At 72.3% G+C, this 27,448-nt stretch overlaps 6 protein-coding genes across 11 annotated transcripts; 3 read left to right on the top strand and 3 right to left on the bottom strand.

Moving 5' to 3' along the window:
- Positions 1-1,995: 1,995 nt before the first annotated feature.
- On the bottom strand, positions 1,996-5,638 carry LOC137677335 (ferritin, higher subunit-like). Of its 6 annotated transcripts, XM_068424632.1 has the most exons (9): positions 5,575-5,638; positions 5,321-5,372; positions 5,042-5,200; positions 4,831-4,963; positions 4,519-4,617; positions 3,297-3,522; positions 2,802-2,948; positions 2,576-2,701; positions 1,996-2,314 (listed from the first exon to the last, which is right to left on the bottom strand). In XM_068424632.1, the coding sequence occupies exons 1-9, from the start codon at positions 5,621-5,623 to the stop codon at positions 2,025-2,027; spliced, it is 1,281 nt and encodes a 426-aa protein (XP_068280733.1). In that variant the 5' UTR covers positions 5,624-5,638; the 3' UTR covers positions 1,996-2,024. The 6 variants fall into 6 exon arrangements, with proteins under 6 accessions (XP_068280733.1, XP_068280734.1, XP_068280735.1 ...); XM_068424633.1 differs by lacking the exon at positions 4,519-4,617; XM_068424634.1 differs by lacking the exon at positions 4,831-4,963.
- A 161-nt stretch (positions 5,639-5,799) lies between these two features.
- On the bottom strand, positions 5,800-8,277 carry LOC137677336 (apoptosis regulator BAX-like). The gene is made up of 6 exons (XM_068424638.1): positions 8,169-8,277; positions 7,968-8,016; positions 7,692-7,853; positions 7,474-7,609; positions 7,278-7,382; positions 5,800-6,830 (listed from the first exon to the last, which is right to left on the bottom strand). Exons 1-6 carry the CDS (start codon positions 8,275-8,277, stop codon positions 6,729-6,731), a joined length of 663 nt encoding a protein of 220 aa, XP_068280739.1. The 3' UTR covers positions 5,800-6,728.
- A 586-nt stretch (positions 8,278-8,863) lies between these two features.
- Positions 8,864-11,609, top strand: CD37 (CD37 molecule). The gene is made up of 9 exons (XM_068424631.1): positions 8,864-8,910; positions 9,568-9,635; positions 9,985-10,057; positions 10,144-10,268; positions 10,486-10,560; positions 10,686-10,790; positions 10,870-11,055; positions 11,201-11,284; positions 11,532-11,609. Exons 2-9 carry the CDS (start codon positions 9,570-9,572, stop codon positions 11,607-11,609), a joined length of 792 nt encoding a protein of 263 aa, XP_068280732.1. The 5' UTR covers positions 8,864-8,910; positions 9,568-9,569.
- A 674-nt stretch (positions 11,610-12,283) lies between these two features.
- KASH5 (KASH domain containing 5) lies at positions 12,284-15,638 on the top strand. Its single transcript, XM_068424629.1, has 14 exons — positions 12,284-12,389; positions 12,494-12,592; positions 12,902-13,082; positions 13,161-13,222; positions 13,545-13,614; positions 13,719-13,859; positions 14,021-14,138; positions 14,223-14,273; positions 14,365-14,442; positions 14,580-14,636; positions 14,724-14,783; positions 14,900-14,964; positions 15,287-15,362; positions 15,444-15,638. Exons 1-14 carry the CDS (start codon positions 12,284-12,286, stop codon positions 15,636-15,638), a joined length of 1,359 nt encoding a protein of 452 aa, XP_068280730.1.
- Positions 15,639-15,958: 320 nt separating this feature from the next.
- On the bottom strand, positions 15,959-25,487 carry ALDH16A1 (aldehyde dehydrogenase 16 family member A1). The gene is made up of 22 exons (XM_068424640.1): positions 25,026-25,487; positions 24,452-24,554; positions 24,241-24,367; positions 23,710-23,888; positions 23,558-23,635; positions 23,250-23,437; positions 22,972-23,127; positions 22,662-22,853; positions 22,164-22,262; positions 21,830-21,966; positions 21,662-21,755; positions 21,182-21,267; positions 21,000-21,089; positions 20,735-20,894; positions 20,136-20,318; positions 19,549-19,671; positions 18,186-18,281; positions 17,954-18,007; positions 17,610-17,753; positions 16,947-17,079; positions 16,602-16,765; positions 15,959-16,262 (listed from the first exon to the last, which is right to left on the bottom strand). The coding sequence occupies exons 1-22, from the start codon at positions 25,485-25,487 to the stop codon at positions 16,230-16,232; spliced, it is 3,081 nt and encodes a 1,026-aa protein (XP_068280741.1). The 3' UTR covers positions 15,959-16,229.
- Positions 25,321-27,239, top strand: PIH1D1 (PIH1 domain containing 1; the record flags this gene model as incomplete). Its single annotated transcript, XM_068424639.1, is given in 10 exon segments — positions 25,321-25,575; positions 25,654-25,717; positions 25,792-25,980; positions 26,080-26,141; positions 26,229-26,313; positions 26,419-26,512; positions 26,603-26,629; positions 26,716-26,806; positions 27,089-27,165; positions 27,167-27,239. Coding segments are annotated over 10 exon segments (852 nt in total), but the record flags the coding sequence as incomplete, so codon positions are not given.
- Positions 27,240-27,448: the final 209 nt, after the last annotated feature.

The following is a 27,448-nucleotide window of genomic DNA, read 5'->3' as shown; positions in this document are numbered from 1 at the left end:
GTACATCCCCTTTACTAAAATCATCAGAAATTTAATATTTCTAGGCCTACTCCTGCTAGCTACTCATTAACCTACGACTGACGATTTGCTCAGGCGTGGGTCAGGATTACACAAAGGGGCTCTGAGAACATTATTCCTGGGTTGTGAAACGCACCTGTGTTTATTCAGTTGGACTCATATTAATTATTCTATTCTTAATTCTATTTCATCTCTGTTGATTCTTGTTTTCTTAACTCATGAGAACTTCTACAACAATTATGTGAAAATTTCTACGGCGATCTGACATAGAAGCGACGCTTTGGAAGCGACAGAATTAAGGAAATAACGGCAAAAATTAATAAATAGGGACGGCGAACTAAAACGGAGACGTATAAAGTACATTTAAAAACCGTCAGGGTATATGACAGACAAGAAACAATTAAAAAATAGGGATGGTAGATTGATAAAAAATAGACATAGAAAGAAAATTTAAAAAGTGATGGCACTAAGGAAAGAAAAGAAATTAACAAAAAAATAAGACCCTGACGGGACAAAAGGGGGCATAAAACGAACATTTTAAAAGTGAGGGTGAACAGGGAAATAAAGAGAAAAATTAAAAAATAAGGACAGTGAGCTAAAACAGATGATAAAAGAAAATTTTTAAAGTGACAGCACTAAAGAAAGACAAGGAATAATTAAAGCTATGGAAATAAAGACAGCAAATAGGATAAAATGAGACAGAAAATTTTAAAAGCAAAAGTGATTAAGGAAATAAGGGAAAAAACTAAAACATAGCATTGTGAAATAAAATGTAGATGCAGAAAGAAAATCTACAAAGGTATGTTGTCACGGTTCAAGGCTGGGCACGCTATTAAACCGAGGGCGGATGCTCTCTATTAACCCCTTTCCTGCCCCCCCGGGAGGGGAAGGAAAAGATAAAAAGCAGAGAGACTTCCAGGCTGGAAAGTTGAAACAGTTTTAATGAACTATAACAATGACAAAGAGTATAACAATAATAATGGAAATCATTACATGTGTACAAATATATGCAAAACCAAGATCGAGCTCCCCCGATGACGGTCGTGTTGCCGCTGTCGCCGCAGGGCAGGCTCCGGGAAGGCCCGGACCGGTCTCGGCGACGGACGGGAACGCACGGATCGGGATCGAGGGCGGGAGAAAAATGGACGGAGTCCTCTGCGGCGAGTTCAAGAAATATAAAAATATGCATTGCTAGATTACACCCCTCCCTTTTCTTTCCCCCATCCCAAACTCGCTCTTGCCCCAAGCAGGCGAATGTGGGTTTGCCTACCCAACTCTAAACCCCCAGGCAGGGCAGCTCCGAGCCACACACACACACGGAGTCCAATGCTACACAGAACACGACAAATGACATGCCTCAAAGATGAGAGAAAACCAGCGAGAAGCATGACACCCCGAGAGAAGACGCTGTTGGGGCAAGACCACCTGCAGGACCGTGACGGGGACGTGAGAAGGCTCTATGGCAACCCCAGAAAGAGACCATAAAGAGACCGGGGGGTCGGCGGTGGCCCCCTGAGCCCCCCCCGCCACGGTCCCATGCGGGTTTGGGGCAGCACAGCCCCATCAGCCCCTGTTGTGTTGTCCCCCCTTTCTGTGCCCACCCATTTCCCTCCCCATTTCGGTGCTCTGCATTGGCCGCCCCCTTTCTATGCCCTCTATTTCCCCCCCATTTTGATGCCCCCCCTTTCTGCCCCCCCAATTCCCCCCCACACTTTGGTGCCAAATTTTTCTGGTGCCCCCCATTTCTGTGCACCCCCCACTGTCCTCCTTTTCTGTGCCCACCCGTTGCCCTCCCCATCAGCCCCCCTTGTGTCCCCCTCTTTCTGTGTCCTCCCTATTGCCCACCCCATTTTGATGCCCCTCCCCTTCTGCCCCTCAATTTCCCCTCCCCATTTTGGTGCCCCCCTTTCTGTGCACGGGGAAGAAAGACCCCTGGGGGGGCAGGAGGTGTTCAAAGGAGACAGACGGCGGGAGGGGTGGGGGCAAGGACAGACCCTTTATTGGAGTCATGCTGGGGTGCAAGACCCCCAGCAGGTGAGCCCCCTTGAGTGGGGCAGGGGGGTTACAGGGTCTGGGTGGGGGGGGGGAGTCCTGGGAGGGGTGTCCCAGGGGCCGCCCGTGGGGGGGTTCAGCTGCGCTCCTCCAGGCTGAGGCGGTCGAAGAGGTATTCGCCGAGGCCGCTGGGGGCCCCCCCGGGACCCCCAGCCAGGCGCCGCAGGTTGGTGATGTGGTCTCCCAGCGCCTTGATGGCCTTGACCTGCTCGTCCAGGTAGTGGGACTCGAGGAAGTCGCAGAGCTGCGGGGAGAGGGGCGTCAGCCCGGGCCGGGGGAGCTCCACGGGGAGGGGACGGAGATCTGAAGAGGGGGCCTCGGGGGGGGCAGGGACCCCCAGAGAGATCCCAAGGGAGGTACAGGGGTACGGCCAGGCGGAGGCCCCTGAGGGGCAGGGGACTGGGACAAGGAACCTCGAGCAAGACCCCAAGGGATGGGCGGGGGAAAAGGAATGGGGACCCCCCCAGCGGCATCTCGAGCTGGGGCGGGGCAGAGAGTGACTCACGTGGGGGTCCTCCTTGGCGGTGGCCAGGCGGTGCAGGTCCAGCAGAGCCTGGTTCACCGACTTCTCCAGCTGCAGCGCGGCCTCCATGGCCTCCAGCGCCGAGCCCCAGGCGTCCTGCTCCGGCTTCTGGGGAGGGGGACGGGGACGGTCACAGCCCCTGCAGAGCCCGGGCCCCCCAACGCCGCCATGCCCTCCCACGCTGCCCGAGCCCCCCCAGACACCCCACCTTGATGTCGTGCAGCAGCACGCGGCCGCCGCGGCGCGTCTGGAAGCGCAGGAGCCCCTCGGCGTGTTCCCGCTCCTCGTGCGACTGCGCCAGGAGGAATCGCGCCAGGCGCGGCAGGGCCACGTCGTCCCGCTCGAAGTAGAACGCCTGCAGGATGGGGACATCAGGGCAGGCAGCCCCGGGCAACACCCTGGCCCCCCCCAGCTCCACCCGGGACCCCCCAGAACACCCCTGACCCCTCCCTGCCACCCTTATCTTGTCCCCAACAAAACCAGCACCCACCAGCTTGGGGCAGGGTAGCCCCAGGTGTGGGGTGGGGGTCCCACAGCCCCCAGGGGGGTCCCTTGGCCCTTGGGGGGGGGCTTGTCCTACAGCCCTTGGGGAGGGGTCCTACAGCCCCCGGGGGGGTCCCTCAGCCCTTAGGGAGGTCCTGCAGCCCCTGAGGAGGGGTCCCACAGCCCCCTGGGGGGGTCCCTCGCCCCCCCAGGCCCCTACCATGGAGAGGTACACGTAGGAGGCGTGGAGCTCCATGTTGGCCATGCGGTTGATGGCGGCCTCGCAGTCGCGGTGGTAGTTCTGGCGGACCTGGGAGTCCATGGCGGGCGGGCGGGCAGGCAGACGGATGGACAGACGGACGGACGGACGGGTGGATGGATAGACGGACGGACGAGGGGGGGAGCAGCCGGTTCCGTTCAAGCACTGTTGAAGCGAGAACGCGGCTCTGCCCGCACAAAGCCCCGCGGGCCGGTTATATCGTACCGCCGGGGGGGGGCGGGGAACGGGGCCCCCCCTCGCCCCACCCCCTGCCTTTGCACCGCCCCCGCCCTGCCAGGGACCGCGACATCTGCACCCCCCGCAGCTGGGGAGGGGACCCCCAGGAGGGACCCCGACATCTGCCCCCGCCCCCGCAGCTGGGGAGGGGACCCCCCCACCCAGCCACCCCCCGGAGGGACCCCGACATCTGCCCGCAGCCGGGAAGGGCCCCCCCGCCCCCAGCCACCCCCCCCGCGGAGGCACCGGGCGGGGCGGCCTTGGCCCTTGTCCCTGTTTGTCACATGCTCCGAGTCACCGTGACTCGGCACGGGGAGGGGCGGCGGGGGGGGGTCCGACCGCGTGTAACCGCCGGGCAGAGGGGAGAGCTGCCCCGGGGGTGGGGGGCGCTGGCTGAAGGGTACCCCCCAGCTCCCTCCCCGGCTGGGGGGCACAAGGAGCCTGGCCTGGCTTGGGGGGCCCTGGGCTGGGGAGCAGACCTGGGGGGGTGCAGACCCGGGGGGAGCTTGGTTGGGGAGCAGACCTGGGGGGGGGGCCTTCGTCGTGTGGGTGCAGCCCTGGTCCGGACCCAGCTGGCTGCAATTACTGGTTAATGGGAGTTTAATGAACGGGGGTTATGAGCAGGGGGGGGAAGAAGGGGGCAAAGGAGCTGATTCAGCCCTGGGGGCCACAAAAGAGGAACTGGACCCCCCCGAGGTGCTGACTCGGGGTTTCTGCTGCTGCAGAAACAGGGGGGGGTTTGGGGGGGGGGGCAGTAGCCCCCACCCCGCAGGGACCAGCTCCTCCCTTCAGCCTTCACTTCTCAGGGCTCCCCATGGCCTGGGGGTCCCGGCTCGGTTCGGGGGGGCTGTAGCTGAGGATTGAGACCTGCAAGGAGAGGGGGGGGGGTCAGTGGGAGGTGGGGTCAGCCCCCCCCCCCCCGCCATGGGGTGACCCCCGCGCTCACCCAGCCCCCCTGGCGCTGGACCCAGCCCGAGAGGTGCCGCTGCAGGAAGGACACGGCCCAGTCCACGATGGTCCGGAGCGGGTAGTCACCCCACAGCGCCTGCGGGGACCCGAGTGTGGGACCCCCCCCACCACCCAGGGCTGCCCCGAAAGCCCGGGCAGCACCCAGGGACCCCCAGGCGTCTCCCCCCCAGACCCAGCTTTCCAAGGCCCCCTGACCCCAAACACCCCACTGCCCCCGGGACGACCCCCTGCTCTCCCCAGAGACCCCCGTTTCTGGGTGCCTCCCCAGGGGTGCCCCCCCCAGGCCCACCTGCAGGACCACCCGGTAGGTGAAGTAGAAGAAGACGATGACGCGGCCCCAGTTGATGCCATCCCGGAAAAGCTGCTCGGAGACCCCGGCCAGGGCCGGGAGCGGGGGGCGGCCGGCCAGGGCCCCCACCAGGCTGGGGGCACGGGGCAGCGGTGAGGCCGCGGGTGGGGGGCGGGCGGGGGGCAGCCGTGGGGCATCCCGGGGGTCTCACCTGTCCATCTCGGGGTCCCGGCTCAGGCGGCCCCAGACACGGAGGGCGGCTGCCCCCAGCGAGGCCACGGCAGCCTCTTCCCCCTCCTCACCCCCCAGCTCCTCGCGGGGGACCCGCCGGGGCAGCCCCCCCTCCCGCTCCAGCAGGGAGAGGACAAACCTGGGGAGGGGGCTGCGGGTCAGCGAGGGGCAGCCCCCCGGGGCAGGGGAACCCCCCGACTCACCCCCAGAGCGGGGCGGCCCCCGCAGCCCCCCGGGGCAGGGGATCCCCCCGACTCACCCCCTGAGCAGGGCGGCCCCGATCCGCTCAATGCAGGAGATGCTCTCAGCACCTGGACGGGGGGGGGGGAACACAGGGACAGGGACAGAGGAGATACCGGGGCACAGCCCTCGCCCAGCCCCACAGCTGCCCCCCGCCCCTCCCAGACCCCCAGAACGGACCCAGGTATCCAGCCCCCCCCAGCCACAGGGCTAAACTGAAAGTGAAAGCGGCCCTGCCCTGCCCCCCCCCCGTACCTGCCCCCCCCCCCGTACCTGCCCCCCATAGGGTCCCCAGGAGCCCCCCATCCTCCTGCCCCTCCATCGACACCCCCAGGGCTCCGGGACACCCGGGTGCCCCCTGGCCGGGGCGGGGGAAGGTGACGCAGGGACGCTCCTTTGGGGCTCCCCAAGGGGGTTTCGGGGGGGGACGGGAGGGGGTGGGGGGGTCACAGCACACGGGGGGACGCTGGCGGCCTCGGCCCCACATGAAGCGCCACGTGGCTCCATTTCCCCTTTATTTCCAGACACCAAAATACCCGAAATACAAAAAAAGGTACAAAAAAAAAAAAAAAAAAAAAAGAAAAAAAAAAGGAAAAAAAATCAGAAAAGCGGAAGGAAGGCAGAGCCCCCCCCAGCCCGAGGGAGCACCCCCCCCCCGACATCGTCATTTCATGACACCACCCCAAAGGGCACCGAGCGGGAGCGGGGGGCATCGCTCTGCCGCCCCCCACCTTGGGGACACTGATTGTGAATCGGGGACCTCCGAAACCTGGGGGGGGTGTAAACAGCGGGTACGGCCCCCCCCACCCTGAGAGCCGCCGCCAGGGAGGGGGAGCCCCTGCCCTGGGGAGGGGGGTATTGCACCTGGGGGGGCCATTCTCAGGGCAGGGAGCCCCCAATAAATACCCGACCTGCAGCCGCAACCCTCCCCCCGCACCACGCTCCACAGCCCCATTTCTGGGGTGACAGAGACCCCCCCCACATCCCCCATATCGGGGGGGGGGGATCGCAGGACCCCACCCAAAGCACCACAAGTCCTGGGGTCAAACCGCCCCAACGCCGGGGCTGGGCATCGGGGGGACCCCGGCACCGGGACCGGGGGGCACGAGGAGGGTAAAGCTGTGTGACCCCCCCCCCCGCTCCCCGAATCCAGTGGGGTCCCACAGTAGGGTCCCAGCCGTGGCCCCCCCAGGCACATTCGCCCACTGTCGGGGGAAGGTCTGGGGAGCTGGGGGGGGGGGGAAGGAGGGTCCCCCCAGCTCAGCCCCCCCAAAGTTCAGGGCGAGTCCTAACAAAGTCCTGTTTGTTAAAAGGTGCCCCCCCTCCTGGAAGGCACCGAGGGGCTGAGGGGGGGTCAGCACCATCCCTGCCGGCAGGGGCCAGTCCTGGGGGGTAGGGGGGGTAGGCTACGGCCCCCCCCCCCAAGTCTATGACATCTTCCAGATGGTGAGCGAGGCCGTGAGCACGCCGGCGGCGAAGATGGTGATGGTCTGCCAGGTCGGGGTGCCGAAGTAGGAGAGGAGCCCTTCCTGGGGGGGGCGGGGGGGGAGGGGGGCATCAGCCACACGCTGGGGTCCCCCACCCCCCCAGGCAGAACTGGGGTCCCCTCCCCACGGTGGAAAACACATCGGTGCAAAGCAAAACAGGGGCTTGGGGGGGGGGGCGGCAGGCAGGAGGTGGGGCGAGGGGCAAAGGGGGTGTCACAGGGGGGGCAGCAGACAGCAGGTGGGGTGAGGGGCAAAGGGGGTGTCACAGGGGGGGCGGCAGGCAGGAGGTGGGGTGAGGGGCAAACGGGGTGTCACAGGGGGGCCCCTCCTTCCCCCCAGTCCAGCAGGACTCACAGGATAACAGAATTAAAACTTTCAGGGTTGAGTCTTTGGGAAGGAACATCAGCACAAGCCCTGTGTGCTCTGCGAGGGGGGGCCCGACATGGGGCTCAGCCTGCCCCCCCCACCCCCCCGCCCCCCAGGACTCACCCATCCTCCCTGGGCCTGGATCCAGGCCAGGACGTGGTCCCGCACGTACTCCATGGTCCAGCCCACGATGGTCCGCACCAGCTCGGGGACCTTGGTGCAGAGCGCCTGCGGAGACGGGGGATGGGGTCAGAGGGGACCGGGGGCAGCCCTGGGGCGAGGGGGTGGACACACGGCATGGGGGGGGCGCGGGGCCCACCTTCAGCACCAGTTTGCAGGCAAAGTAGAAGAGGGCGACGACGCGGCCCCAGTTGAAGGTGCCGTCGGCGAACATCTCGGCAGCCACGCGGAAGAAGAGCTCCTTGGGGGCATGGCAGCCCACCTGCTCGATCATCCTGGGGGGGGCACCGGGGGGGCCGGTGAGCGCAGCGGGGGCGCCGGGGAACCCCCGTGTCACCCACCCACCCACCCACCCACCTCTGGAGCTCCGTGTTGCTGTCGAGCTCGTCGCCGATGCGGCGCAGGCACTCGCTGAGGCGCTTCGTGTCGGGGGTGCAGGGCTGCGGCCCCCCCAGCTCCGCCTGGCCCAGGGCCACGGCCTGCGCGTCCCCGCAGCGCTCCACGCGGTCCCGGATGAACCTGGGGGGGGCAGGAGGGACCCCCGGGGCTCGAGGGGGGGCGGCAGGACGGACCCCCCACCCCCCGCCCGTGGTCCCGGCAGGCCCCCCCTCCCGCCCGCCCCCCCCCACTCACCCCCGCAGCAGGATCACCCCCGTCCGCATGATCTGGTCCGACGAGGCCCCTGCGGGGAGGCGGGCGCTGACCCGGGGGAAGCGGGGAGCGGCCCCGGGCGCCCCCCGGAACGCGCAGGCCGCGCCCCCCGCCCAGCCAGGCCCGGCCGCGGCCTCACGGAGGCCCCGCGGCGCCCGCCGGGGCTCCCCCCCCCTCACTCACCGCCGCCCCCCGGGGGCGGGTCGGGCTCGCGGCCGGCGGAGCCGCCCCCCGCCTCGCCGCCGCCGCCCCCCCCGCCCCGCTGGGCCGCCGCCGCCGCCGCCGCCGCCATCGCCGCCCGCCCCACGTGGTGCGGGGCACCGGCGTCACGTGACACCGGCCGGAGCGGGGGGGGGGGGGGGGGGCGGGGCTGCCCACAGCGCCCCGATCACGTCGAGGGGGCGGGGAAAAGTCACGCGAGAGCGACACCTCGTGACGTAACGCAGTTCCCCCCCCGGCCATTCTTAAACGGGCAACGGCGTGGGTGGGGCCCGCCTGGCCCCTTCCACCTCCCCGTGCCATTCGCCCCGCCCCTCGCCCCGCCCCTCAGCGCTCGGCTCCGCCCCCGCCTCCACACAGCCGCCGAGAATCGCCACGGCACCGCGGGGCGGGGCGGGAAGCGCCCCTCCCAGCCCCCCTCCACCAATGAGCACCTCTCGTGCCTCAGGCGGCGCGGCCAATCGGGTGGCAGAGCTCCTCGCCGTCCTCCAATGGGGCGCCTCCCCGCTCACCGGGGCCGTGAGGCGGGCGAGGTAGAGGAGGCTCCAGGCGATGCCCACGCTGTAGTAGAACCCCCCTGTGGGGGGCACGTCAGCCGGGACCCCGCTGCGAGGGGGGGTCCGCGGTACCGAGGGACGCCGCTGCCACCGTGCCAGTGTCCCCCCCAATGCCGCCTCCCCCACAGCGAGCATCCCCCAGCAGCACCGTGAGTCCCCCCACGACGCATCCACCATGGGTGCCCTGAGCCCCCCCGCAGTGCCCAGGGCCCCCCCAGCCCCCAGAGACCCCCCTCAGACCCCAGAGACCCCCCTCAGACCCCAGAGACCCCCCAGCTCCCCCAGCCCCACTCACCAGGGGTCCCGCCGTGCCATGTCCGGTTGCATCAGCCGGGACGGGCAGGGCCGGGCCGGGCCGCCCAGAGGTGTCGCCCCCGGAGCCCCCCCATGGGCCCCAAAACTCGGGGCGGGGGCTCCCCGGTGCATCATCCTCACCGTCACCCCCACGTGCATGACCCACCCAGGGACCCCCGGGGCAGGCAGGGAGTCGTTAAACCTCCCTGGGGCGGCTGATGTGCGGGGGGGGGGTCCTGTCCCGGGGGTCCCGCCCAACCCCTGGCCCCGGTGCTGCCCCACGGGGACGCACACCCCCCCCCCCCCCCCCGGGGAGCTTCCGCCGCCCCGGGCGCTTCCTGCCCTGACACGGAGCCGGGGACTGGGGACGGGGCCGCCCACGGGAGACACCGCTGCAGGTGCCCGGGGGCCAGGGCAGCTGGCGGGGGTCGGGGGCATTTCGACCCCCGAAAGGGCTGGATCGGACCCCCCGGGTGGGTGCTGATCCTGTGTCCCCCCCCCCCCGGGTGCAGACATGAACCCCAAAAGCTGCCTCGGCTTCGCCAAGTGCTTCCTCTTCCTCTTCAACCTCTTCTTCTTCGTGAGTGGGGTGGGGGACAAGGGGGGAGATGGGGGGGACGTGGGGCTGCAGGGGCGTGGGGGGGACATGGGAGAACACGGGTCTGGGGGGACATGGGGTCCGGGGGGGACTTGGGGCTGGGGGGGCGTGGGGATACGGGGGGACATGGGATGCAGAGGGGACATGGGGTACGGGGGGACATGGGGGTGCAGGGGGACTTGGGGCTGAGGGCTCAGCCATGCTTTGTGGGGGGCTGGTTGGGGGCCAACGATCTCCTGGGGCCTGTGGGAGCTGTGGGGCCGGGCAGGCCCCAGAGCACCCCGGGCCCCCCCACTTGCTGACGGGGGCCGGGCCCCTCCCGGCCCACCAGGCGCTGGGCAGCCTCCTCCTCGCCTTCGGCCTCTGGGTCCTCTTTGACCGGCAGAGCTTTGCCGCCGTGCTGGGTAAGGGACCCCCGAGCCGTGGGGCACCCTGAGCTGTGGGGCACCCCCGAGCTGTGGGGCACCCTGACCCCTGCACCCCCCCCCAGGGTCACCGCTGTACAGCCTGCGGGTCTGGTCCTACGCCTTCTCAGGGGTCGGCATCGTGACGATGCTGCTGGGCTTCCTGGGGTGCCTGGGCGCCCTCAAGGAGGTCAAGGCCATGCTGCTGCTGGTGAGTGGGGGGGGCCAGGGGGGCCGTGGGGGCTGTGGGAGCTCTGCTGCAACTTCCTGGGGCGGCCATGGGGCCACGTGGTCCCACCACATCCTGTGCTTGTAGGGCAGAGGGGGGGGAGCAGGGGGGCCGCGCTGGCCCCTCTGCGCTCCCCTGGTGCTGTGGGTCTGAGGGGGGTCCAGCTGACCCCCACCTTCGTCCCCACTTGCCCCCCCAGTACTTTGGGATCCTGCTGCTGCTCTTCACTGCCCAGATCACGGTGGGCGTCATCGTCTACACGCAGCGCGTCACCGTGAGTGCGGCACTGCCGGGGGTGCTGGCGGTGTGGGGCAGGGCCATGGGGGGATGCTGGTGCCATGGGGCAGGGCTATGGGGTGACGCTGCAGCTGTGGGGTGCTGCGCTCACCGCCACTGCAGCTGGCCACCAAGGTGGCCACCTACGTGCAGGAGCTGATCCAGGGGTACCCGGCCCTGGGGCCACCCGGGGACCCCCACGAGAGCTGGGACGCTGTCCAGCAGCAGGTGAGACCTCACAGGGCCTAGAGGTGTCCCCCAGCCCCACGGCTGCCCCATGGCTGCCCCACTGACTGCCTGCCCCCAGCTCGGTTGCTGCGGCTGGAACGGACCCCAGGACTGGAACCACCCTGACGGCCCCCCCGGGGATGGGGACGGGACTGTTGCCTGCTCCTGCCTTGAGGCACCGGCACCCAACAGCACCCACGGGACCCCGCTGGCACTGCCCCACGGCCGCTGCCCCATGGCTGCCCCCCAGGACATCTTCCCCAGGGTAAGGCATGGCAGGTGCAGCATGGGGGCTCAGCACAGGGCACTGGGGAGGAGCAGGGGGAGCTCTGGGGGGGTTGACAGCAAGGGGGGGCTTGTGGCCTGAGGGCTACAAGCGGCCCCCCTGGTTGTCACCCCGCTCCTGGCAGGGCTGCGCTGAGGGCGTCCAGGGCTGGCTGGCTGAAAACCTGGTCACCGTCGTGGGTGTCTGCCTGGGCATCGGGCTGCTGGAGGTAGGGGGTCTGCCCTGGGGCTGGGGGGCTGAGCTGGGGGGCAGCCAGGGGCTGCAGGGCCATGGGGCGGGTTGGGGTGGTGGGGCAGTTCAGGGGCTGTGGGGCGGTTTGGGGGTGGTGGGGCAGCAGGGTCAGGCTGTGAGTCAATCGGGGGGCCGGGGTGTGGTTGGGGGGCAGCTCGGGGGGCTGTGGGGCGGTTTGGGGGCAGTGGGGCAGTCATGGGGCAGCATGTAACCCTGTTCCCCAGCTCTGCCTGCTGATGCTGTCGATGTTCCTGGTCAGGAACCTGGACCCCGACTACGAGAAACTGCTGCGGGGGCTCTGAGGGGCGCCGGGCCGGGGGGGGCACCGCGGGGCTCCGGGGTCCGGGTTCTCTCTCGGCTCTCGGTCAATAAAACCAGCTGGAACCATCGGGACGGGGACGGGGGAGCGCGACCGGGACGGGGGAGCGGGGCCCGCCGCCTCTTCCCCGCCTCTCTCCTGGGCGGGAACGGCTCGCGCCCGGCCCCGCCCCTTACCCGCCTCTCTCCTGGGCGGGAACGGCTCGCGCCCGGCCCCGCCCCTTACCCGCCTCTCTCCTGGGCGGGAACGGCTCGCGCCCGGCCCCGCCCCTTACCCGCCTCTCTCCTGGGCGGGAACGGCTCGCGCCCGGCCCCGCCCCTTACCCGCCTCTCTCCTGGGCGGGAACGGCTCGCGCCCGGCCCCGCCCCTTACCCGCCTCTCTCCTGGGCGGGAACGGCTCGCGCCCGGCCCCGCCCCTTACCCGCCTCTCTCCTGGGCGGGAACGGCTCGCGCCCGGCCCCGTGAGGGGAACGCCGTTGCCCCGTGTCCTCCCGTGCCCCCCACTGTCCCCCACAGCTCCCCGCAGCCCCCCCGCTGCCCCCGCTGCCCCACTCAGCCCGGCCTGGCCCCAGACAGCGCCCACAGCATCTTCTCCCCGCAGGGCTGCGGCGCCCCCTCCCCACCGGATGCCCCCGACCCCCCCCCATCTCCGGCGCGATGGCTGCGGAGGGGCCCTCAGCTCCCTCGCCCCGCACCTCAGTCCCCCCCACGGAGGCTGCTCTGCCGGCGGCAGAGGCAGAGACCCCGCAGGACTTGTTGCAAAGTGGGTACTGGCTGGCAGCCCTCCCGCTCCAGCTACGGGGGACACAAGGGACCGGGGAGAGCGAGGGGACAGGTCCCTCCCTAACCTCTCCCGTTGCCCCCCAGCAGCCCAGGGCAGCTCGGCCAGGCACGAGAGTGACAGCCGCTGCTCGGAGGAGATCATCCTCAACTGCACCTTTGCCGCCTGCGACCCCGAGCAGACAGGTAGCGAGGGTCCAGCGCCAGTACAGGGGGGCCACAGCCCGGGTTATGGCTTCAAGGTGCCTTCAGAGGCTCGCCGTGTGGTTAACCCAGCTCCACCATGCACAAGGCTGCCGGACAACCCCTCCCGCTCGCAGCCTGCCCGCACCCAGGGCCGGGGAGGCCACCTCCACCCCAAACCTTCCCCATAGCGCAGCCCTTTCCCAGTCCCACACCAGCTGCTGCTCCAGGGAATTGCACGTGGAGGTGGTCACCAGCCACGGGTGAGGGAGGGGGAGGCCCCACAGACCAACACCCCACCCTGTGCCGCAGGGACAGTACCGGCACGGCGCGTGGTCGAGTACCTGCAGGCGATGACGGGGCAGAGCGGCGAGGAGGGGCAGCTGCAGGCGCTGCGCCGCATGCTGGACCCCGAGGCGGTGGGAGCGGCGCTGGATTTGCCCACCTTCCACGCTGTCATGAGGGAGTGGATCGCGTCGTGCCAGCAGGAGGGGTCAGTGGCAGGGGACCGGGGCCAGAATGCGGTTCCTTGCGTCCCGGACAGCGCAACCGGCAGTTCCCGTCTCCCCAGGGGCTCACGGCTCGCCGAGGAGCAGGACGTGGCAGCAAGCAACCTCAGCCTAGTGCTGGCGGGTGGGTGTCAGCGTAGGAAGGGGCCGAGGGGAGGAAGGGGGGGATCAGTGCCTGGTGGAGCGGGATGGCCGGAGCCGTGGTGCGGACGCTGGCATCCGCCTTGCCCCGGCAAGTCGCGTCCCGCTCCACCGCGACAGGGCGGCTTGGCCGCAGCTGCGGTGAGACCAGCAGCTGTTGCCTCCTTCCTTCCTGCTGGGGAGAGCGGCTGGGTTGGCGCAGAGGCTGCGCCGGTGACGGTGTTAGCACCACCGCCCGCTCAACCGGGGCTGCCGGCGGCGGCACGGCACAGCCCCAAAACCCCCTTGTGCCTGTCCTGCAGCAGGCGAAGGATGCATGGCCCCAGCAGCTGCGCAGCTCAGGGACGATGGCGGCAACACGAACATCACGAGCCTGTAAGTGCCAACTCACCGGGGACGTCGTGCTGGTCCCGGCTGCGCTCTGCACCGGGATCCCCGGCGACGCCGGCCCCAGCCTCAGAGCACCCCCAAACCGGCAGCACCGAGGCCGCCGGTCTGCGCAGCCGTGCCGAGCAGCTGGCCGCCCAGAACACCAAGCTGCAGCGGGACGCCGAGTTGACCGAGGAGCTCAACGCCCACCTGGCTGAGGAGATGGCGCAGCTGAAGGCTCAGCTGCGATGGTGCGAGGCAGGGCCGGGGGCTTCCCAGGGGTGCAGGGGCAGGCGGTGGGCGCTGGGGCGGGCATCGGCCCCTTGGCCCGTGGATGCTCGGCCCCGGGGACGGTCAGGGCTGCCCGGCTCCGGGAGCGTGGCAGAGCGCCAGCGTCCCGCTGTCCCCTCAGTACCCAGCAGGCGCTGGAGCAGGCCAGAGCTGCGGCCGAGGAGCTGGAGGACCTGAAGGCTGTGGCGAAGGGGCTGGAAGAGGAGAACGGCGAGTTCCGCCGGCGGGCGCGCGAGCTGGTGAGGGGCCCGGCCGAGCCGCTGCCGAGGTGCTGCGCCAGCGGGCGGCGAAGCAGCTCAGGGCCCGGTGCCTTCCCTCCCCAGGAGAAGGAGCGGCGGTGCCTGCTCTCGCGGGCCGACAGCATCCAGGAGGAGGTGGGGACGCCGCCGGGCACTGCAGGGACAGGGCGGGGGGCCCACCCCTGCCTTGGTCATGGTGGGCACCAGCCCCTTTTGCCCCGAGCAGAACCAGCAGCTGCTCGCCGAGAGCCAGGGGCTGAGGGAGCGCATCAAGGCGCTGACGGCCGAGGCGGCTGACCGGGAGGTGAGCGGCAGCGGCCGCGTCACCGGGGGCTGCGCGAGGCGGGTGTCAGTGCCCCCCGCCCCAAGGGGCGTCAGAGGGGCAGGTGCTGCAGCCGCCAGCACGTGCCCCGGCTCACGCAGCCCTTTCCCCGCTCCCAGGCCCAGCTCTGCCGCTGCACCGCCCTCCTCTCCTCCCGGGACACCGCCCTCGCCCAGGTGGGCACCGCTTGGCCGCCCCGCAGCCCCCGCTCCCGCGGCCGCAGCCCTCCGCAGCCCCCTCACCACCACCCCCCTGTTCCGCAGGCGAGGCGGCAGGTGGAGGAGCTGACCCTGGCGCTGGAGGAGCACGACGGGGCGGCGCGGGTACGGCGCACGCGGCCCCGCCGTGCTGCCTGTCCCGGGGGGCTGAGGGGAGGATCCAGCGCCCGGCGGACCCCCACGGCAGCGCCAGACCCCACCGCTCCCTCTCCTCCCCCCAGGAGCTGCGGCAGGAGGCGACGCGGCTCCGCCGCCAGCTGGGCCAGATGCAGGAGGCCAAGGCCATGTACGTCACCGCCTCTGGGGCGCGTGGGTGGGACGAGCCCGACGCCGGGAGTGGGGCAAAGGGGGCAAACAGGGACAACCGGGAGCGGCAGACGGGGGGGGACCCTCGCCGCGAGGCTGCCGTACACGCCGCGGCGGGAGGCGCTTGGGGGGCGCCGCAGCCCCCACCCCACAACCGGGGTCCCGCTCCGCTGGCCTCGCGGTGGGGTGTGGGGTCTCCCACTGAGGGAGACGGGGGGCCCCTGGACCCCCCCACCCCACCGTACAGCACCGCCCAGCGCGGACCCCCACCCGCAGTGCTTCACCCCCCCTCCCCCACGCAGGCAGCCCTGGTGCCCCCTCGGCGACGCTGACGTCGTGGCGCAGCCGCTCGGCGCCGAGATCGAGGCGACGTGCTGGGTAAGGGGGGGGCACGGGGGGGGGCATAGGGATGGGCACCGCCCCCCCAGGCGCTGACCCCCAGCCCGGGGCTCTGCCCAGGAGAGCGGGGACATGGAGAAGGAAGAGGAGGACACGGGGACGGTGGCACCAGCGCGGCGGGCACCGCTGGCCCTGCTGGCCCTGGCGCTGGCCCTGCTGGCCCTGCTCTGCCTCCTGCCCCACGGCCCCCTGGGGCTGCCCCACGGCAGGGCCACCTGGCCCCAGATGTACTACCAGAGACCCCCGCCCCTGTGAGACCCTCCCTGACGCCTGTGAAACACCCCCTACCCCTGTGAGACCCCCCCCCAGCCCTGTGAGACCCCCCCCCCGTGAGACCCCCCCCCCGTGAGACCCCCACCCCAATAAAGACCCATTGGGGACAGCAGACCCAGTCCCCTGTGGCTTCTCCAGTTCACCCCAGTCCCCCCCGTGCTTCTCACCAGCCCCCCCCAGCCCATCCCAGTCCTCCCAGTGCACAGGGTGGGGGGTGCATAAGGGATGCAGGGAGGGACTTGGGGGGGCTACAGGCTCCACTCCCCCAAAAAAACCCCCAGCCTCAGAGTCAGCGTCTCCACATCAGCTTTATGGGCCCTGGGGGGGGCCGGGGCCCCCCCCGTCTCTCCGTGGCCCTGGGGGTCCCTTCACGGCCCCCAGCGGGGTCCCCCTGCGGCCCCCAGGGTCCCTCCGGGGGGGGGGGGCCGGGGGGTCCCCAACTCCGATCCTGCGGCTCCGGCACCTCAGGCCAGCCTGGTGGGGGCGGGGGTGAGGACCCCCCCTCCAGGCAGCCCTGACCCCCCCGGGACCCCCCCCCAATACCTGAGTCCATCCCTGGTACCCCCCGGCCGCTCAGCTCCTGTCCCGCGCCGGTGCCGGGGTCCCCTGCGAGGGCGGGGGGGGCTGCGAGTGGGGGGGCTCCCAGCGCTCCCCAGTGCTCCCAGTACCCCCACCCACCTCCCAGTGCTCCCCATTCCCAGCGCCCCCCCTCCCAGTACTCTCAGTACCCCCACTCTCCTCCCAGTGCTCCCCATTCCCTGCACCCCCCCTCCCAGTACTCCCAGTACCCCCACTCTCCTCCCAGTGCTCCCCATTCCCTGCGCCCCCTCTCCCAGTACTCCCAGTACCCCCACCGTCCTCCCAGTGCTCCCCATTGCCTACGCCCCCCCTCCCAGCGTTCCCAGTATCCCACGCCTCCCCCCCCAGTGCTCCCAGAGCCCCCACCTGGGCGCAGGGCCGCCGCCGCAGGGCCCAGGCCGCCGCCACCAGCCCCAGGGCCCCCCCGAGCCCCCCCAGCAGCACCAGCCCGTGGCTGCGGGGGCCGGGGGCGCCCACCCGGGACGCCGGGGTCCCCTCGTGCTGCCCCGCGGGGGTGCTCAGCGGGGGGCCTGGGGGGGAGATGGGGGTCAGGGGGGTCCCGGGGGGGCTTCGGGGGGTCCCCAGGGGTTGGAGGGTCCCGGGGGGGTGTCCCCTCGCTTGGGGGGTCCTGGGAAGGTCCCTGCGGAGCCCCTGGGGGGCTCGGGGGGTCCCCAGGGGTTGGGGGGTCCCGGGGGGGTCCCGGGGGGGTACCTGGGTGGCAGCGCAGGCGGGCGCAGCCGGGGAAGTGGGGGGGTCGCCCCTGCAGCCCCCCCAGGTGCCGCACGAGGGCTCCCAGCAGCTGCGACACGTTCACCGTCTCCAGCCGGACGCAGCCCTGGGGGTCCTGGGGTGGGGGGGGGGTGTCACAAGAGCCCCCCCAAACCCCCCCTGGGACCCCCTGAGAAGCCTCAGGGACCCCAAACCCCTCCTCACCCCCCACGGACCCCAGAAACGCCCCAGAACTCCCCCAGCCCCACCCAGAGACCCCCTGACACCCCCAGAGTTACCTTGGACCCCCCCGAGCCCCCCCAGGCCCCCCCCCAGCCCCCCCAAGTTTCTCTGGACCCCCAGAGCCCCCTCAGGAACCCCCCAAGGTCCCTTGTACCCCCCCAGGACCCCTGGAGACGCCCTCTGAGACCCCCAGAGTTACTCTGGACCCCCCAGAGCCCCCCCAGGAACCCCCCAGACCTCTACAGGGTCCCCAGAGCCCCTCCCCAAGACCCCCAGAGCCCCCCCCGACCCCCCCAGACCCCTGCAGTGTCCGCAGAGCCCCCCTGGAGCCTCCCAGCCCCCCCCAATCTGCCCTCAGGACCCCCAGAGCCTCCCCAGCTCCCCCTCACCGCCTCAGGACCCCCCCAGGACCCCCCTACTCACGTGGATGCGGCACTCGGCCACGAAGGCGACGTGGGCGGCCACGGCCCGTAGCCGGGGGGCCAGCGCGGCCCCCGCCGCCCCCGCCATGCGCCCCAGCGCCGCCGCCCCGAAGTGCAGCCCCCAAAGGTCGGAGCAGCCGCTGTCCTGGGGGGGGGGGTCGGGGGGGGTTGGGGGGGGACATGGGTCAGTTTGGGGGTTCACAGGGGCGCGGGGGGTGTGGGGGGAGGGCCACGAGGGGAGCTGGGGATCAGGAGGATGGGGGGGGTGACACGGGGGGCACACGGGGTCTGGGGGCTCACGCGGGGTCTGGGGGCTCACGCGGGGGCCCCGGGGGTCTCGCTCACCGTCTCCAGGTTGCTGGGCATCGCCACGGGGTAGTCGAGTATCAGCCACGGGGTCTGCGGGACAGGGAGGGGGCTTGAGGGGTCCCCAAGGGCCCCGGGGGGGCTGCGGGGGGGGGGTGAGGGGTCCCAGAGGATCCAGTGGGGGTGTCAGGGGGTCTGGGGGGGGCTTTCCTGGGAAATGAGGGGATTTGGGGGGGTCCCAGGAGAGTTTGGGGGGTCCCGGGGGTCTCACCAGGGCGTCCACGTGGGCGCTGAAGGTGCTGCTGACGGGGCTGAAGTCGAAGGAGCAGCAGCCGCCGGGGGGGGGCACGGCCAGGAGCAGCAGGACCTGGGGGGGGGCACCGGGGGGGTGGGGGGACCTGGGGGGGGGAAGGGGGGGGCGGTGGGGGGGGGATTGGAGGTCCCGTGGGGGTCCCGTGGGGGTCTGGGGGCGTGGGACTATAGGGGGGAGGCAGGGGGAGTCGGGGAGGGACGAGGGGTCTGGGGGGGCCACGGGAGGGGACATGGGGGGGGGGGCGGGGGGGGGCCCCACTTACCAGCGCGGAGCCGGGGGGGGCCGCGTCCATGGCGGGGCCGAGCTGGGGCGGGGCCGGCCAAGGGGGGGGTGAGCGGGGACCCGGGACCCCCCCGAGACCCCCCCAGGGACCCCCCAGGCAGCGGCCGAGCAGCCGCCGAAAGCGAAAGCGGCGCCGGGGCCCGAGCGGGCGGGGGGGGGGGCACAGCAGGGGGGGGCACAGCGGGGGGGGGACACAGCCGGGGGGGGGACACGGGGACTCGGGGGGGGGGGATCCAGGCCTCCGGGAGCCCCCCCGACCCCTCCAGGAACCCCGGCGCCCCCTCCCCACCCCCGGGGACCCCCCCACCCCCCTCCAAACGGGACCCCGACCCCCGGGAGCCGCCCCCCCCCTTCCCCGGCCTCCCCCGGGATCTCGGGGTCCCGCCCCCCCCCGGGGTCCAGCCCCCCCCCCCCCCGCCCCCGCTCTAACCCGAGGGCGCGGCCGCCGCGCGGGGACCCCGGTGTCCCGGCACGTGGCGGTGCGGGGCGCCCCCTGCCGGCGTGGGGGGGCCTCGTGGCACGGGGACCCCCCCCCAACCCCTCTGCGGGCAAAGACACGACACGGGGGGCGTGGGGGGGTTTATTGGGGTCAGTCACAGGTCAGAGGTCACAGTTGGGGGGGGTGCACATCGGAGTCACCAGAGGTCACAGGTCAGAGGTCAGGGGCCCCCCCCAGGCACCCAGAGGCAGCGGGGGCGGGTGCAGCGCAGCTCCAGCTCCCGCTCGGCGCCGGCGGGGGGGGGCTCCTGCCCCGGCCCCCCCAGGACGCCCCCCGGGACCCACACGTGGGCGACGCTCCCGGCCGAGGCCCAGTCAGGGTCCTGAGGGGGGTGGGGGGGGGCTGCTGGGGTGGGGGGGGACACACAGCGACCCCCCCCTACCCCCCCCACCCCAAGGAACACCCCATTGCTGGGGACCCCCCAGTGCAGCTCACACCCTCCCCAGCCCCCCCCGTCCCCCCTCACGTGTCCCCTCACACCCCCTGACCCCACCCACGTCCCCGTGTCCCCTCCGTGTGTCCCCCCCCCCAGTTACTCACCGTGCCCCCCCCACAGAGCCACAGCCCATCAGGGTGGTGTCGCGCCAGCATTGCCCCGGCACCCCCGGCCGCCCCCGGCAGCACCGTCAGGGCCCCCCCGGGGAGCCCCGCGGCCACCAGCGCCTGGGGACAGAGAGAGGGGGGCGTCATCGGAGTGGGGGGGGCTGTTGGCTCATGGGGGGCGGGTCAGTCAGGGGGGCTGGGGGGTCAATAGGGGGGACATGGGGGAGCGCGGGGGGAGGGTCCCACAAGCATCATCAGGGCATTGACGGGTGGTACTGGGGGGGGGGGGCCATGGGGGATCCCTGGGAGAGTCGGGGAGGGCTCCTGGGGGTCCCGGGGGGGTCACTGGGGGGTTTCCATGGCGGTTCACGGAGAAGCCCCAGATGCGATCGTGGGTGGGGTCTGGGGGGGTCCTGGAGGGGTCCCTGGAGTCTATGGGGGGTCCCGGGGGGTCCCTGGAGTGTCCCTGGGGGTCTGGGGGGGTCCCAGGGGGCTCCCACGGGCACATGGGGGACCCTGGGGGGGTCCCGGGGGGTCCCGGGGGTTCCCTGGGGGGCATATGGGGGTCCCGGGGGGGTCCCCACCTGCCGCAGGCGCAGTGCGGGGCCGACGCCGCTAGGGGGCGCCACCAGCACGAGGCCGTTGCCGAGCGCCAGCGCGGGGGGGAGGAGCTCCAGCGCGCGCCGCAGGGGGCGGGGCCCGCTCCAGGCCACGCCCACCGCCCCCAGCGGCCGGCGCGTCACCAGGGCCCGCCCACCGGGCACCTCCTGTGGGACCACGTGAGCCACGGGCCCCGGCCGAGGCTCCGCCCCCGGGCACGGGCCTCAGCCACGCCCCCTCCCCGCCCCCCGCTGCCCGGGCCCATCGCCCTGCCCCGTGTGGTCGCACCCAGAGACCTCGCCCCGCCCCCTTCTGCCCAGCCCCGCCCCTGCTGCCCAGCCCCGCCCCCTTCAGTGCCCAGCCCCGCCCCCTTGTGCCCAGCCCCGCCCCCTGCTGCCCAGCCCCGCCCCTTGTGCCCAGCCCCGCCCCCTTCAGTGCCCAGCCCCGCCCCCTGCTGCCTGGCCCCGCCCCATGGCTCATCCCTTACCCAACCCCACGGCTCAACCCTCAGGCCCCACCCCTCCCACCAGCCCCACCCCTTCAGGCTCCTCCCACCAGCCCCACCCCCACAGGCCCCGCCCACCTGCACGGCCCCGCCCACCAGCTCCACGTGCGCCGCCCACCGCAGCAGCGCCCCCTGCAGGCGCCCCTCGTCACCGTTGTCACCGTCGCCGTCGCCCCCCAGTGCCGCCGCCGCCCCCCGCAGCACCGCGGCGCGCGTCACCCCCGGCAGCCGCCCCCACCTGGGAGGGTCAGGCAGTGCTGGGGACCCCCCGCAGGGACACCCCCCGCAGGGACCCCCGGGGGTCCAGTCCCCCCCCCCACCGCAGGGACCCCCCGTCACTCACCCCAGGGCCGCGCGCCGAGCTGCCTCCACGGCCGCGGCGACCTCGGCCGAGTCGGGGCCCACCGCGGGCCCCCCCGGGACCGGCTCCGGGCTGGGGGTGGCAAGGTCAGAGGTCAGGGGTCAGGGGCCTTGGCCCTAGGCGGGTCCCCAAGCTGCACTGGGGGGCAGGAAGGGGGGCGTTACCTGGGCTCCTGGCGCAGGAGGGGCTCAGGGGGGTCCCCCGGCCCCTGGGGGGGGTCCCAGGGGGGGCGCCCGAACTCTCGCAGCGCCTGGGGGGGTGGGCACGGCCTGTCAGCACTGGGACAGGCCCCCCCGCAGCCCCCAGATCCACCCTGGGGACCCCAAAACTTTCCTGGGGGGTCCCCCAGCCCCACTGCCATCCCCTGGGTCCTCCACAGCCCCCCCCAGACCACCCAGAACCCCCCCACGGAGCCCAGAGACCCCCCAGACCCCCCTAGGCCCAACTGCCCCGGACCCTCAGCAATCCCAACCCAGCCCCAGCCCCCCCCCGACCCCCTGGGACCCCCCGGGACCCCCCGGAACCCCTTGTGCCCCCCAGCTCCAGGCTGGTGCCATCTCGGGCTCCCCTGGGGCCCCCCCCCAAACCGCCCAGGACCCCCCAGGGATCTCAGAGCCCCCCCAGCCCCCCCCGTGCCCCCTCACCTCGAGGCCGGTGCCGTCCCCGGCCCCCCCGGTGCAGCCCCCCATCGGGTCCAGCAGGTTCAGGGCGTTGACCCACACCAGCCCCAGGGGCAGCCTGTGGGGTCAGGGGTCAGAGATCAGACAAAGGTCAGAAATCACAGGGTCAGGAGGTCAAGGGTCAGGGGTCACCTGTCGGCCGTGTCGAGGGCGAGGGTCAGGTCCTGGGCCCAGACGGCGCCAGCGCAGGCGCGGGGCAGCCCCGAGGCCACGGCGACGGCCTCGGCCGGGGAGCGCACGGGGAGCAGCGCCAGCACGGGGCCGGGGGCCTGGGGGGGGGCGTCAGGGGACCCCGAACTGCGCCCCGAACCCCTGAAACCCCCCCAACCTGTGCCCCCCAACCCCGTGCCCCCCCATAGCCCCCGTCCCCCCCCCACCCTGCACCTCCCACCCCGCGGCTGTCCGTGCCGTCCCCTCCCCATTTCCCTCCCCCCCCGGCCATTTTTGGGGCCCCCCCGACACCCACCAGCTCCCGGAGGCAGCGCGAGGTCGGGGCCACCCCCGTGATCAGGGTCGGGGGGTAGAAACGACCCCCCGGGGGCAACGGCAGCGGCGGCTGGAAAACCTGGGAGGGGAAAGACCCCGGGGTCCGGGTACCCCAAACCCCCCCAGGGGACCCTGGTGTGTCTGGGTCCCCCCCAACCACCCCCACGTCCCCTCCCTCAGTACCCCTGTGACCCCCACAATGTCCCCCCGTCCCCATCCCAGCCCCAAACCCCTCTGTGTCACCCCTGTCCCCCCTCACCTCAGCCCCTCACGTCCCCCCATGCTCCCCAATACCGCCCTGGGTCGCCCCCTGCCCTCATGCCCCCATTGCCCCCCATGTCCCCTGGTGCCCCCAATGTCACCTCTCACCCCCCATGTCCCCCCACACCCCCCACACCCCCCCACACCCCCCTGTGCCACCTCACCCCACCCCCCACGTCCCTCCATGTCCCCCCCCAGACCCCCCGCGCCCCCTCACCTCAGCCCCCTCCTCACGTGCCGCCTGCACCAGCTCCTCGGGGGGGGCGGCCGTGGGGGGCAGCGGCCCCACGTCAGTGCCGGGGTCCAGGGGGTCGCCGACCCGCAGCCCCCCGAGCCGGGCCCGGAGCCGCCGCCCCAGTGGTGCCACCACCCCCTCCTGCGCCAGCACCACGCAGCCCCCCCATGGGAACTGAGGACACGGAGGGGGTGTCAGGGAGCCCCACATGAGCCCCCAGACCCTCTGGGGACCCCCCCCAAGCCCCCCACAAACCCTCTGGAGACCCCCCAAGCCCCCCCCACCCCCTCACCAGCGCCGGGGGGGTCCCCACGTTCCCCACGATGGCAGCGGCCGCGCTGTCCAGGTCAGCTGAGTCGAGGACGATGATGACGACGCGGCCCCCCCGGGCCCCCCTGAGCCGTGGCCCTCGGCACGGGGACCCCCAGACCACGTCCTGCATCTCCTCCTGCATGGGGGGGGACATTGGGGACATGGAAACCCCCCCCCAGGCCACATCCTGATGCCCCGTACAAGGACGTGGGGGACACGGGGACGCCCCCCATGGGGCAGGGCCCCCCCACCCTGTACCTGGTGGGCGCCGAGGAAGGTAACGGCGGCGATGTCAGGTTGGGCGCGGAGAGCGCGGCGCAGGCCGGGGGTCCCGGTGACGACGTTGAGCACCCCGGGGGGCAGCGCCCCGTCCCCCCCACCCAGCTCCGCCAGCAGCAGCGGCCCCAGCGTGGCCTCGGGGGGGGGCAGCACCAGCGCAGTGTTCCCTGGGGGGGGCGGCGGGTCACGGGGGGGGCTGGGACCCCTCCCTGGGGTGCCTGGGATCACCCGTCTGCACACTCGGGGGTCCCTGTCCCCCTCCCAAACCCCGGGGACCCCCCACTCACCCATGGCCAGGAGGGGTCCCAGCTTCCAGAGCAGCGCAGCCAAGGCGCAGGGACCCAACATGACGACGGCCACCACGCCTGGGGACAGCAGGGGGGGCTCAGTGGGGTCCTGGGGGCACCCGGGGTCCCGGGGGGTCCCGGGGGACACTCACCAAGGGGGGCCCAGCCGCCCAGGCCAGGGGGGCCGAGCAGACACCCCCCCGCCGGCACCCGCAGCAGCCGCAGCCCCAGCTCCAGGTCGGCGCCGAGGGCCTGGGCCAGCGGCCGCCCCCCCGCGAGAGCGGCCACGGCCCCCAGCCCCGCAGCCCCCCGCTCCAGCGCCGCCGCCAGCCTGGGGGGACGGGGGGGGGCCAGGGGGTGAGGGGACAGGGGGGCATGGGGGGACAGGGGGGCACGGGGAGGTGAGGAGGGGTGCAGGGGTCACGGGAAGATGAGGACAGTGCCAGGATCATGGGCAGGTCATGGGATTACACAGAGATCACATGGTGTCACATAGGGGTCATGTAAGGTCACATAGGGGTCATGTAGGGTCATACAGGAGTCATGTAGGGTCACACAGCCCCAAAAACAACGCACAGGATACGAAAAAGGTCACAGGAGGCACAAGGGGTTGCAGAAACCTCTCTGGGTCAGAGTCAGGGATTAAAGGTCAGAGTCAGGGATCAGAGGTCGCGGGGGCTCACCGCTGCAGGTGCTGGGCCCGTCGGGGCCCCCCCAGCCGCCCCCACTCCACCGCCGCCGCCGCCGCTGCCCCCACGGCCGCCGCCACGTCGGCCTCGTCCCCCCGCGGCACCGTCGCCAGCAGCCGCCCTGGGGAGGGGGGGGGGGCGAGAGGGTGGGTGTGACCCCTGACCCCCCCCAACCCCTGACCCTTGACCCCTGACCCCCCCGTACCCGTGGCCGCCTCCCGGCACTCCAGCGTCCCCCGTCCCGGCGGCTTCAGCCACGTCCCGGCCACGAAGTGCCCCAGGGCCCGGCCGTGGGTCTCCAGCCACGCCTGGGGGGGGTCCCGGACACGGGGGGGTCCCCTCGAGGCCATGGCACCACGTGCAGGGGCTCCCCCCTCCCCCCCAGTGACCCCCCTCCCCCCGAAGGACCTTCGGACCCAGGCGCCCCAGCCCCACCCCCACCGCTGGACCCTGACCCTTCCCAAGGGACCCCAACCTCCAGGCCCCCCTTGGGGGGTCCAGGCACCCAGGGACGCCCAGCCCCCCCCCAGGGTCCCCCAGGCCCCCCCCGCACCCTTCAAGGCCCCTCGCAGCCCCCCAGGACCCCCCCAGGACCCCTCAAAGCTCCTCACAGCCCCCCAGAACACGCCCAGGACCCCCTCAGGTCCCCCCAGAACCCCCCAAGACTCTTCAGGACCCGCCTAGGACCCCCCAGGACCCCCCGGGACCCCCCCACAGCCCCCCCCAGGACCCCTCAAGGCCCCTCGCAGCCCCCCAGGACGCCCCCAGGACCCCCTGACCTCCCCCGGTGCCGCCCCCCCGGGCCTCGGCCCCTCGTCCATGGTGCTGAAGATCGCCGGGACCGGGGGGGGTCCCAGCGCCGCCATGGCCGCCGCCGCACCACCGAGACGAGCGCCCGGGCGGAGGGAGCGGCCCCGCCGGCCCCACCGGAACCATAGAGACGGGCCCGCCCCCTCGGCCGGAAGCGGAAGTGCCGCGCGGCGGGAGGGAGCGGTGGCCGGTACCGGCTGCGCGGGGGGGCCCTGAGGGGGCCGGGGGATCCCTGGGGGGTCCCAGGGGAGCCCTGAGGGGGCGGGGGTTGGTCCTGGGGGGCCCTGAGGAGACTGGGGGAGCCCTGAGGGGGTCTCAGGGGGCCGGGGGAGCCGAGCTGGGGCTGGGGCTGGGGTGCGGGGGGGCGTTGGGGGCCGCTGGGCCCCCCCCGGGCCCCGGTTCCCCACGTTCCGCCCCCCCCCGCAGCCCATGGCGGCCCCCGCGGACCCGTCGCTGCTGTCGGCCGAGCTGGAGGCGGAGGAGGGGGAGGACGAGGCGCTGCGGCGCCTCCTGCTGCAGGTGGGACCGGGGGGGGACACGGGGGGTCCCGGGTGGGGGTCCCGGTACTGACCCCCGCCTCTCTGCTCCCCCCCCCAGGTGACCCAGGACGATGAGGAGCTTCCCCCCCCCGCCCCCTCCCGCGCCGTCACGCCGCAGCCAGGTAGGGGGGCTCTGGGGAGGGGGGGGTGTCTCGGGGGGGTCCGGCCGCTCTCTGACCCCCCCCCGCCCCCTCAGGGCTGTGTGTGAAGACCCGGGCGGGGGGGGCCAAGGTCTTCGTCAACGTTTGTCACTCGGGGGAGGTGCCCCCGCCCCCGCCGCTGTCCCCCCCCGGGCTCCAGCGCCTCCTCCAGGCCCCCCCCACCGCTGCTGAGGGCTTCCGCATCCCCATGAGCCTGGGGGAGCCCCACGCCGAGCTGGACCGCGGTAAGACCCCCCCGATCCCTGCCCCAAACCCCCCCCGGTCCCCCCCAAAACCCCCCCCGATCCCCCCCGAAAGCCCCCCGACCCCCCCATCTCCCGCAGGCGGCCGGGGCTGCACCGCGTACGACGTGGTGGTGAACTCGGGGTTCTTCCGCACCCTCCAGGTGAGGGGGGGGGGCAAGGGAGGGGTTGGGAGGCTCATGAAGGGAATCGGGGGGCTCTAACCCCCCCCTCCTTGCCCCCCCCCCCAGGCTGACCCCCTGTACCTCGAGTTCTTCCTGACGGTGGCCATGGAGGGGCTGTCGGAGAAGTACGGGGTGGAGCTGGAGGTGACGGGTACGGGGGGGCTGCGAACGGGGGACCCTGGGGGGGTTGGGATGTCGGGAGGGGGGCCTGGGGGGGGGGTCTCGCGCCCCTGTGACCCCCCCTGGCCCCCCCCAGGCTGGCGGGTGCTGCAGAACCGCAAGTTCATGGGCTCCATCTCGGCCCAGAACATCCGGGCGCGGCGCCGGCCCCACATCCAGGAGCTCGAGGGGTGAGTGAGGGGCCCCCCCCCCACCTTCCCGGGGCCCCCCAGGACCCCCCCGTCTCCCCCCACGTCTCTCTGACCTGCCTCCCCCCACAGCCCCACGCAGGAGCTGCCACCCCCCAGGTAGGAGCCGTGGGACGGAGCGGGAACGGGACCCCCCCCAGACCTGGGACCCCCCCACCTGACCTGTGCGCCCCCCCCTCCCGCAGCCCCCCAGAGCGCCCCCAGTTCGTGGTGGTGGCCGAGCCCTCGTCCCAGCACCCGCAGGTGCTGCAGGCGCGCGTCCTCCTGCCCCACGCCGTGAGTGGGGGGTCCTGGGGGGGGGATGTGGGGCTGGGGGGGCACTGGGGGGAGCTGAGGGGGTGCTGGGGGGAGCTGAGGGGGGGCTGGGGGGCACTGGGGGTGCTGGGGGGAGCTGAGGGGGGGCTGGGGGGCAGTTGGGGGGGTGCTGTGGGGCTGGGGGGGGGATTTGGGGGGATCAGCCTGAATCTGGGGGGTCTGGGGGGGTTCAGGGGACCCTGGGAGCGTGGTTGGGGGTGGGGCTGCGTGGCCCCGCCCCGACCCCGCCCTGGCCCCGCCCAGGTGGGGGCGGGGTCGCTGTGGCTGGGGCTGAGCGAGGAGCGGCTGGTGCTGGGGGAGGGGCCCGCGGGCGGCCCCCCCCCTCCTGGAGCTGGGGCTGCCCCTCCCCCCCGACCCCGCGCGCTGCCACGCCCGCTTCCACCGGGGCACCAAGGTAATGGCCCCGCCCCCGGTACCACCCTTGGCCCCGCCCCCGGCCCTTGGCCCCGCCCCCCGGCCCTTGGCCCCGCCCCTATCACCAGGGTAATCAAACCTCTGGTGCTCCCCAGCCCCGCCCACCTCCTTGACCACGCCCCTTCATTGGCCCCGCCCCCTGACACAGCCACGCCCCCTCCTGGCCCCGCCCCTTCCCTGGGAGGCCCC

Source organism: Nyctibius grandis, unplaced genomic scaffold (assembly GCF_013368605.1).
Source record: "Nyctibius grandis isolate bNycGra1 unplaced genomic scaffold, bNycGra1.pri scaffold_149_arrow_ctg1, whole genome shotgun sequence".
Classification (NCBI taxonomy): domain Eukaryota; kingdom Metazoa; phylum Chordata; class Aves; order Nyctibiiformes; family Nyctibiidae; genus Nyctibius; species Nyctibius grandis.
This window is presented reverse-complemented; position numbering and strand designations above follow the sequence as displayed.

What these genes read in the sequence shown, in the direction of transcription:
- LOC137677335 (XM_068424632.1), bottom strand. Translation starts at nt 5,623, where the DNA reads ATGGAGGGGCAGGAGGATGGGGGGCTCCTGGGGACCCTATGGGGGGCA. An exon ending in CCTACGTGTACCTCTCCATG is followed by an intron (nt 2,949 to 3,296) that starts GTAGGGGCCTGG and finishes CCCATCCTGCAG; the next exon opens with GCGTTCTACTTCGAGCGGGA. An exon ending in CCGCCAAGGAGGACCCCCAC is followed by an intron (nt 2,315 to 2,575) that starts GTGAGTCACTCT and finishes CTCTCCCCGCAG; the next exon opens with CTCTGCGACTTCCTCGAGTC.
- LOC137677336 (XM_068424638.1), bottom strand. Translation starts at nt 8,277, where the DNA reads ATGGCGGCGGCGGCGGCGGCGGCGGCCCAGCGGGGCGGGGGGGGCGGC. An exon ending in GGGGTGATCCTGCTGCGGGG is followed by an intron (nt 7,854 to 7,967) that starts GTGAGTGGGGGG and finishes TGCCCCCCCCAG; the next exon opens with GTTCATCCGGGACCGCGTGG. An exon ending in CCTGCAAACTGGTGCTGAAG is followed by an intron (nt 7,383 to 7,473) that starts GTGGGCCCCGCG and finishes CCGTCTCCGCAG; the next exon opens with GCGCTCTGCACCAAGGTCCC.
- CD37 (XM_068424631.1), top strand. Translation starts at nt 9,570, where the DNA reads ATGAACCCCAAAAGCTGCCTCGGCTTCGCCAAGTGCTTCCTCTTCCTC. An exon ending in GAGCTTTGCCGCCGTGCTGG is followed by an intron (nt 10,058 to 10,143) that starts GTAAGGGACCCC and finishes ACCCCCCCCCAG; the next exon opens with GGTCACCGCTGTACAGCCTG. An exon ending in CCCAGGACATCTTCCCCAGG is followed by an intron (nt 11,056 to 11,200) that starts GTAAGGCATGGC and finishes CGCTCCTGGCAG; the next exon opens with GGCTGCGCTGAGGGCGTCCA.
- KASH5 (XM_068424629.1), top strand. Translation starts at nt 12,284, where the DNA reads ATGGCTGCGGAGGGGCCCTCAGCTCCCTCGCCCCGCACCTCAGTCCCC. An exon ending in CCTCAGCCTAGTGCTGGCGG is followed by an intron (nt 13,223 to 13,544) that starts GTGGGTGTCAGC and finishes GTCCTGCAGCAG; the next exon opens with GCGAAGGATGCATGGCCCCA. An exon ending in AACACGAACATCACGAGCCT is followed by an intron (nt 13,615 to 13,718) that starts GTAAGTGCCAAC and finishes CCAAACCGGCAG; the next exon opens with CACCGAGGCCGCCGGTCTGC.
- ALDH16A1 (XM_068424640.1), bottom strand. Translation starts at nt 25,487, where the DNA reads ATGGGCTGCGGGGGGGGGCGGAACGTGGGGAACCGGGGCCCGGGGGGG. An exon ending in CCGCACTGCGCCTGCGGCAG is followed by an intron (nt 19,672 to 20,135) that starts GTGGGGACCCCC and finishes CTCTGTCCCCAG; the next exon opens with GCGCTGGTGGCCGCGGGGCT. An exon ending in GCGCCCACGTGGACGCCCTG is followed by an intron (nt 18,008 to 18,185) that starts GTGAGACCCCCG and finishes CCTGTCCCGCAG; the next exon opens with ACCCCGTGGCTGATACTCGA.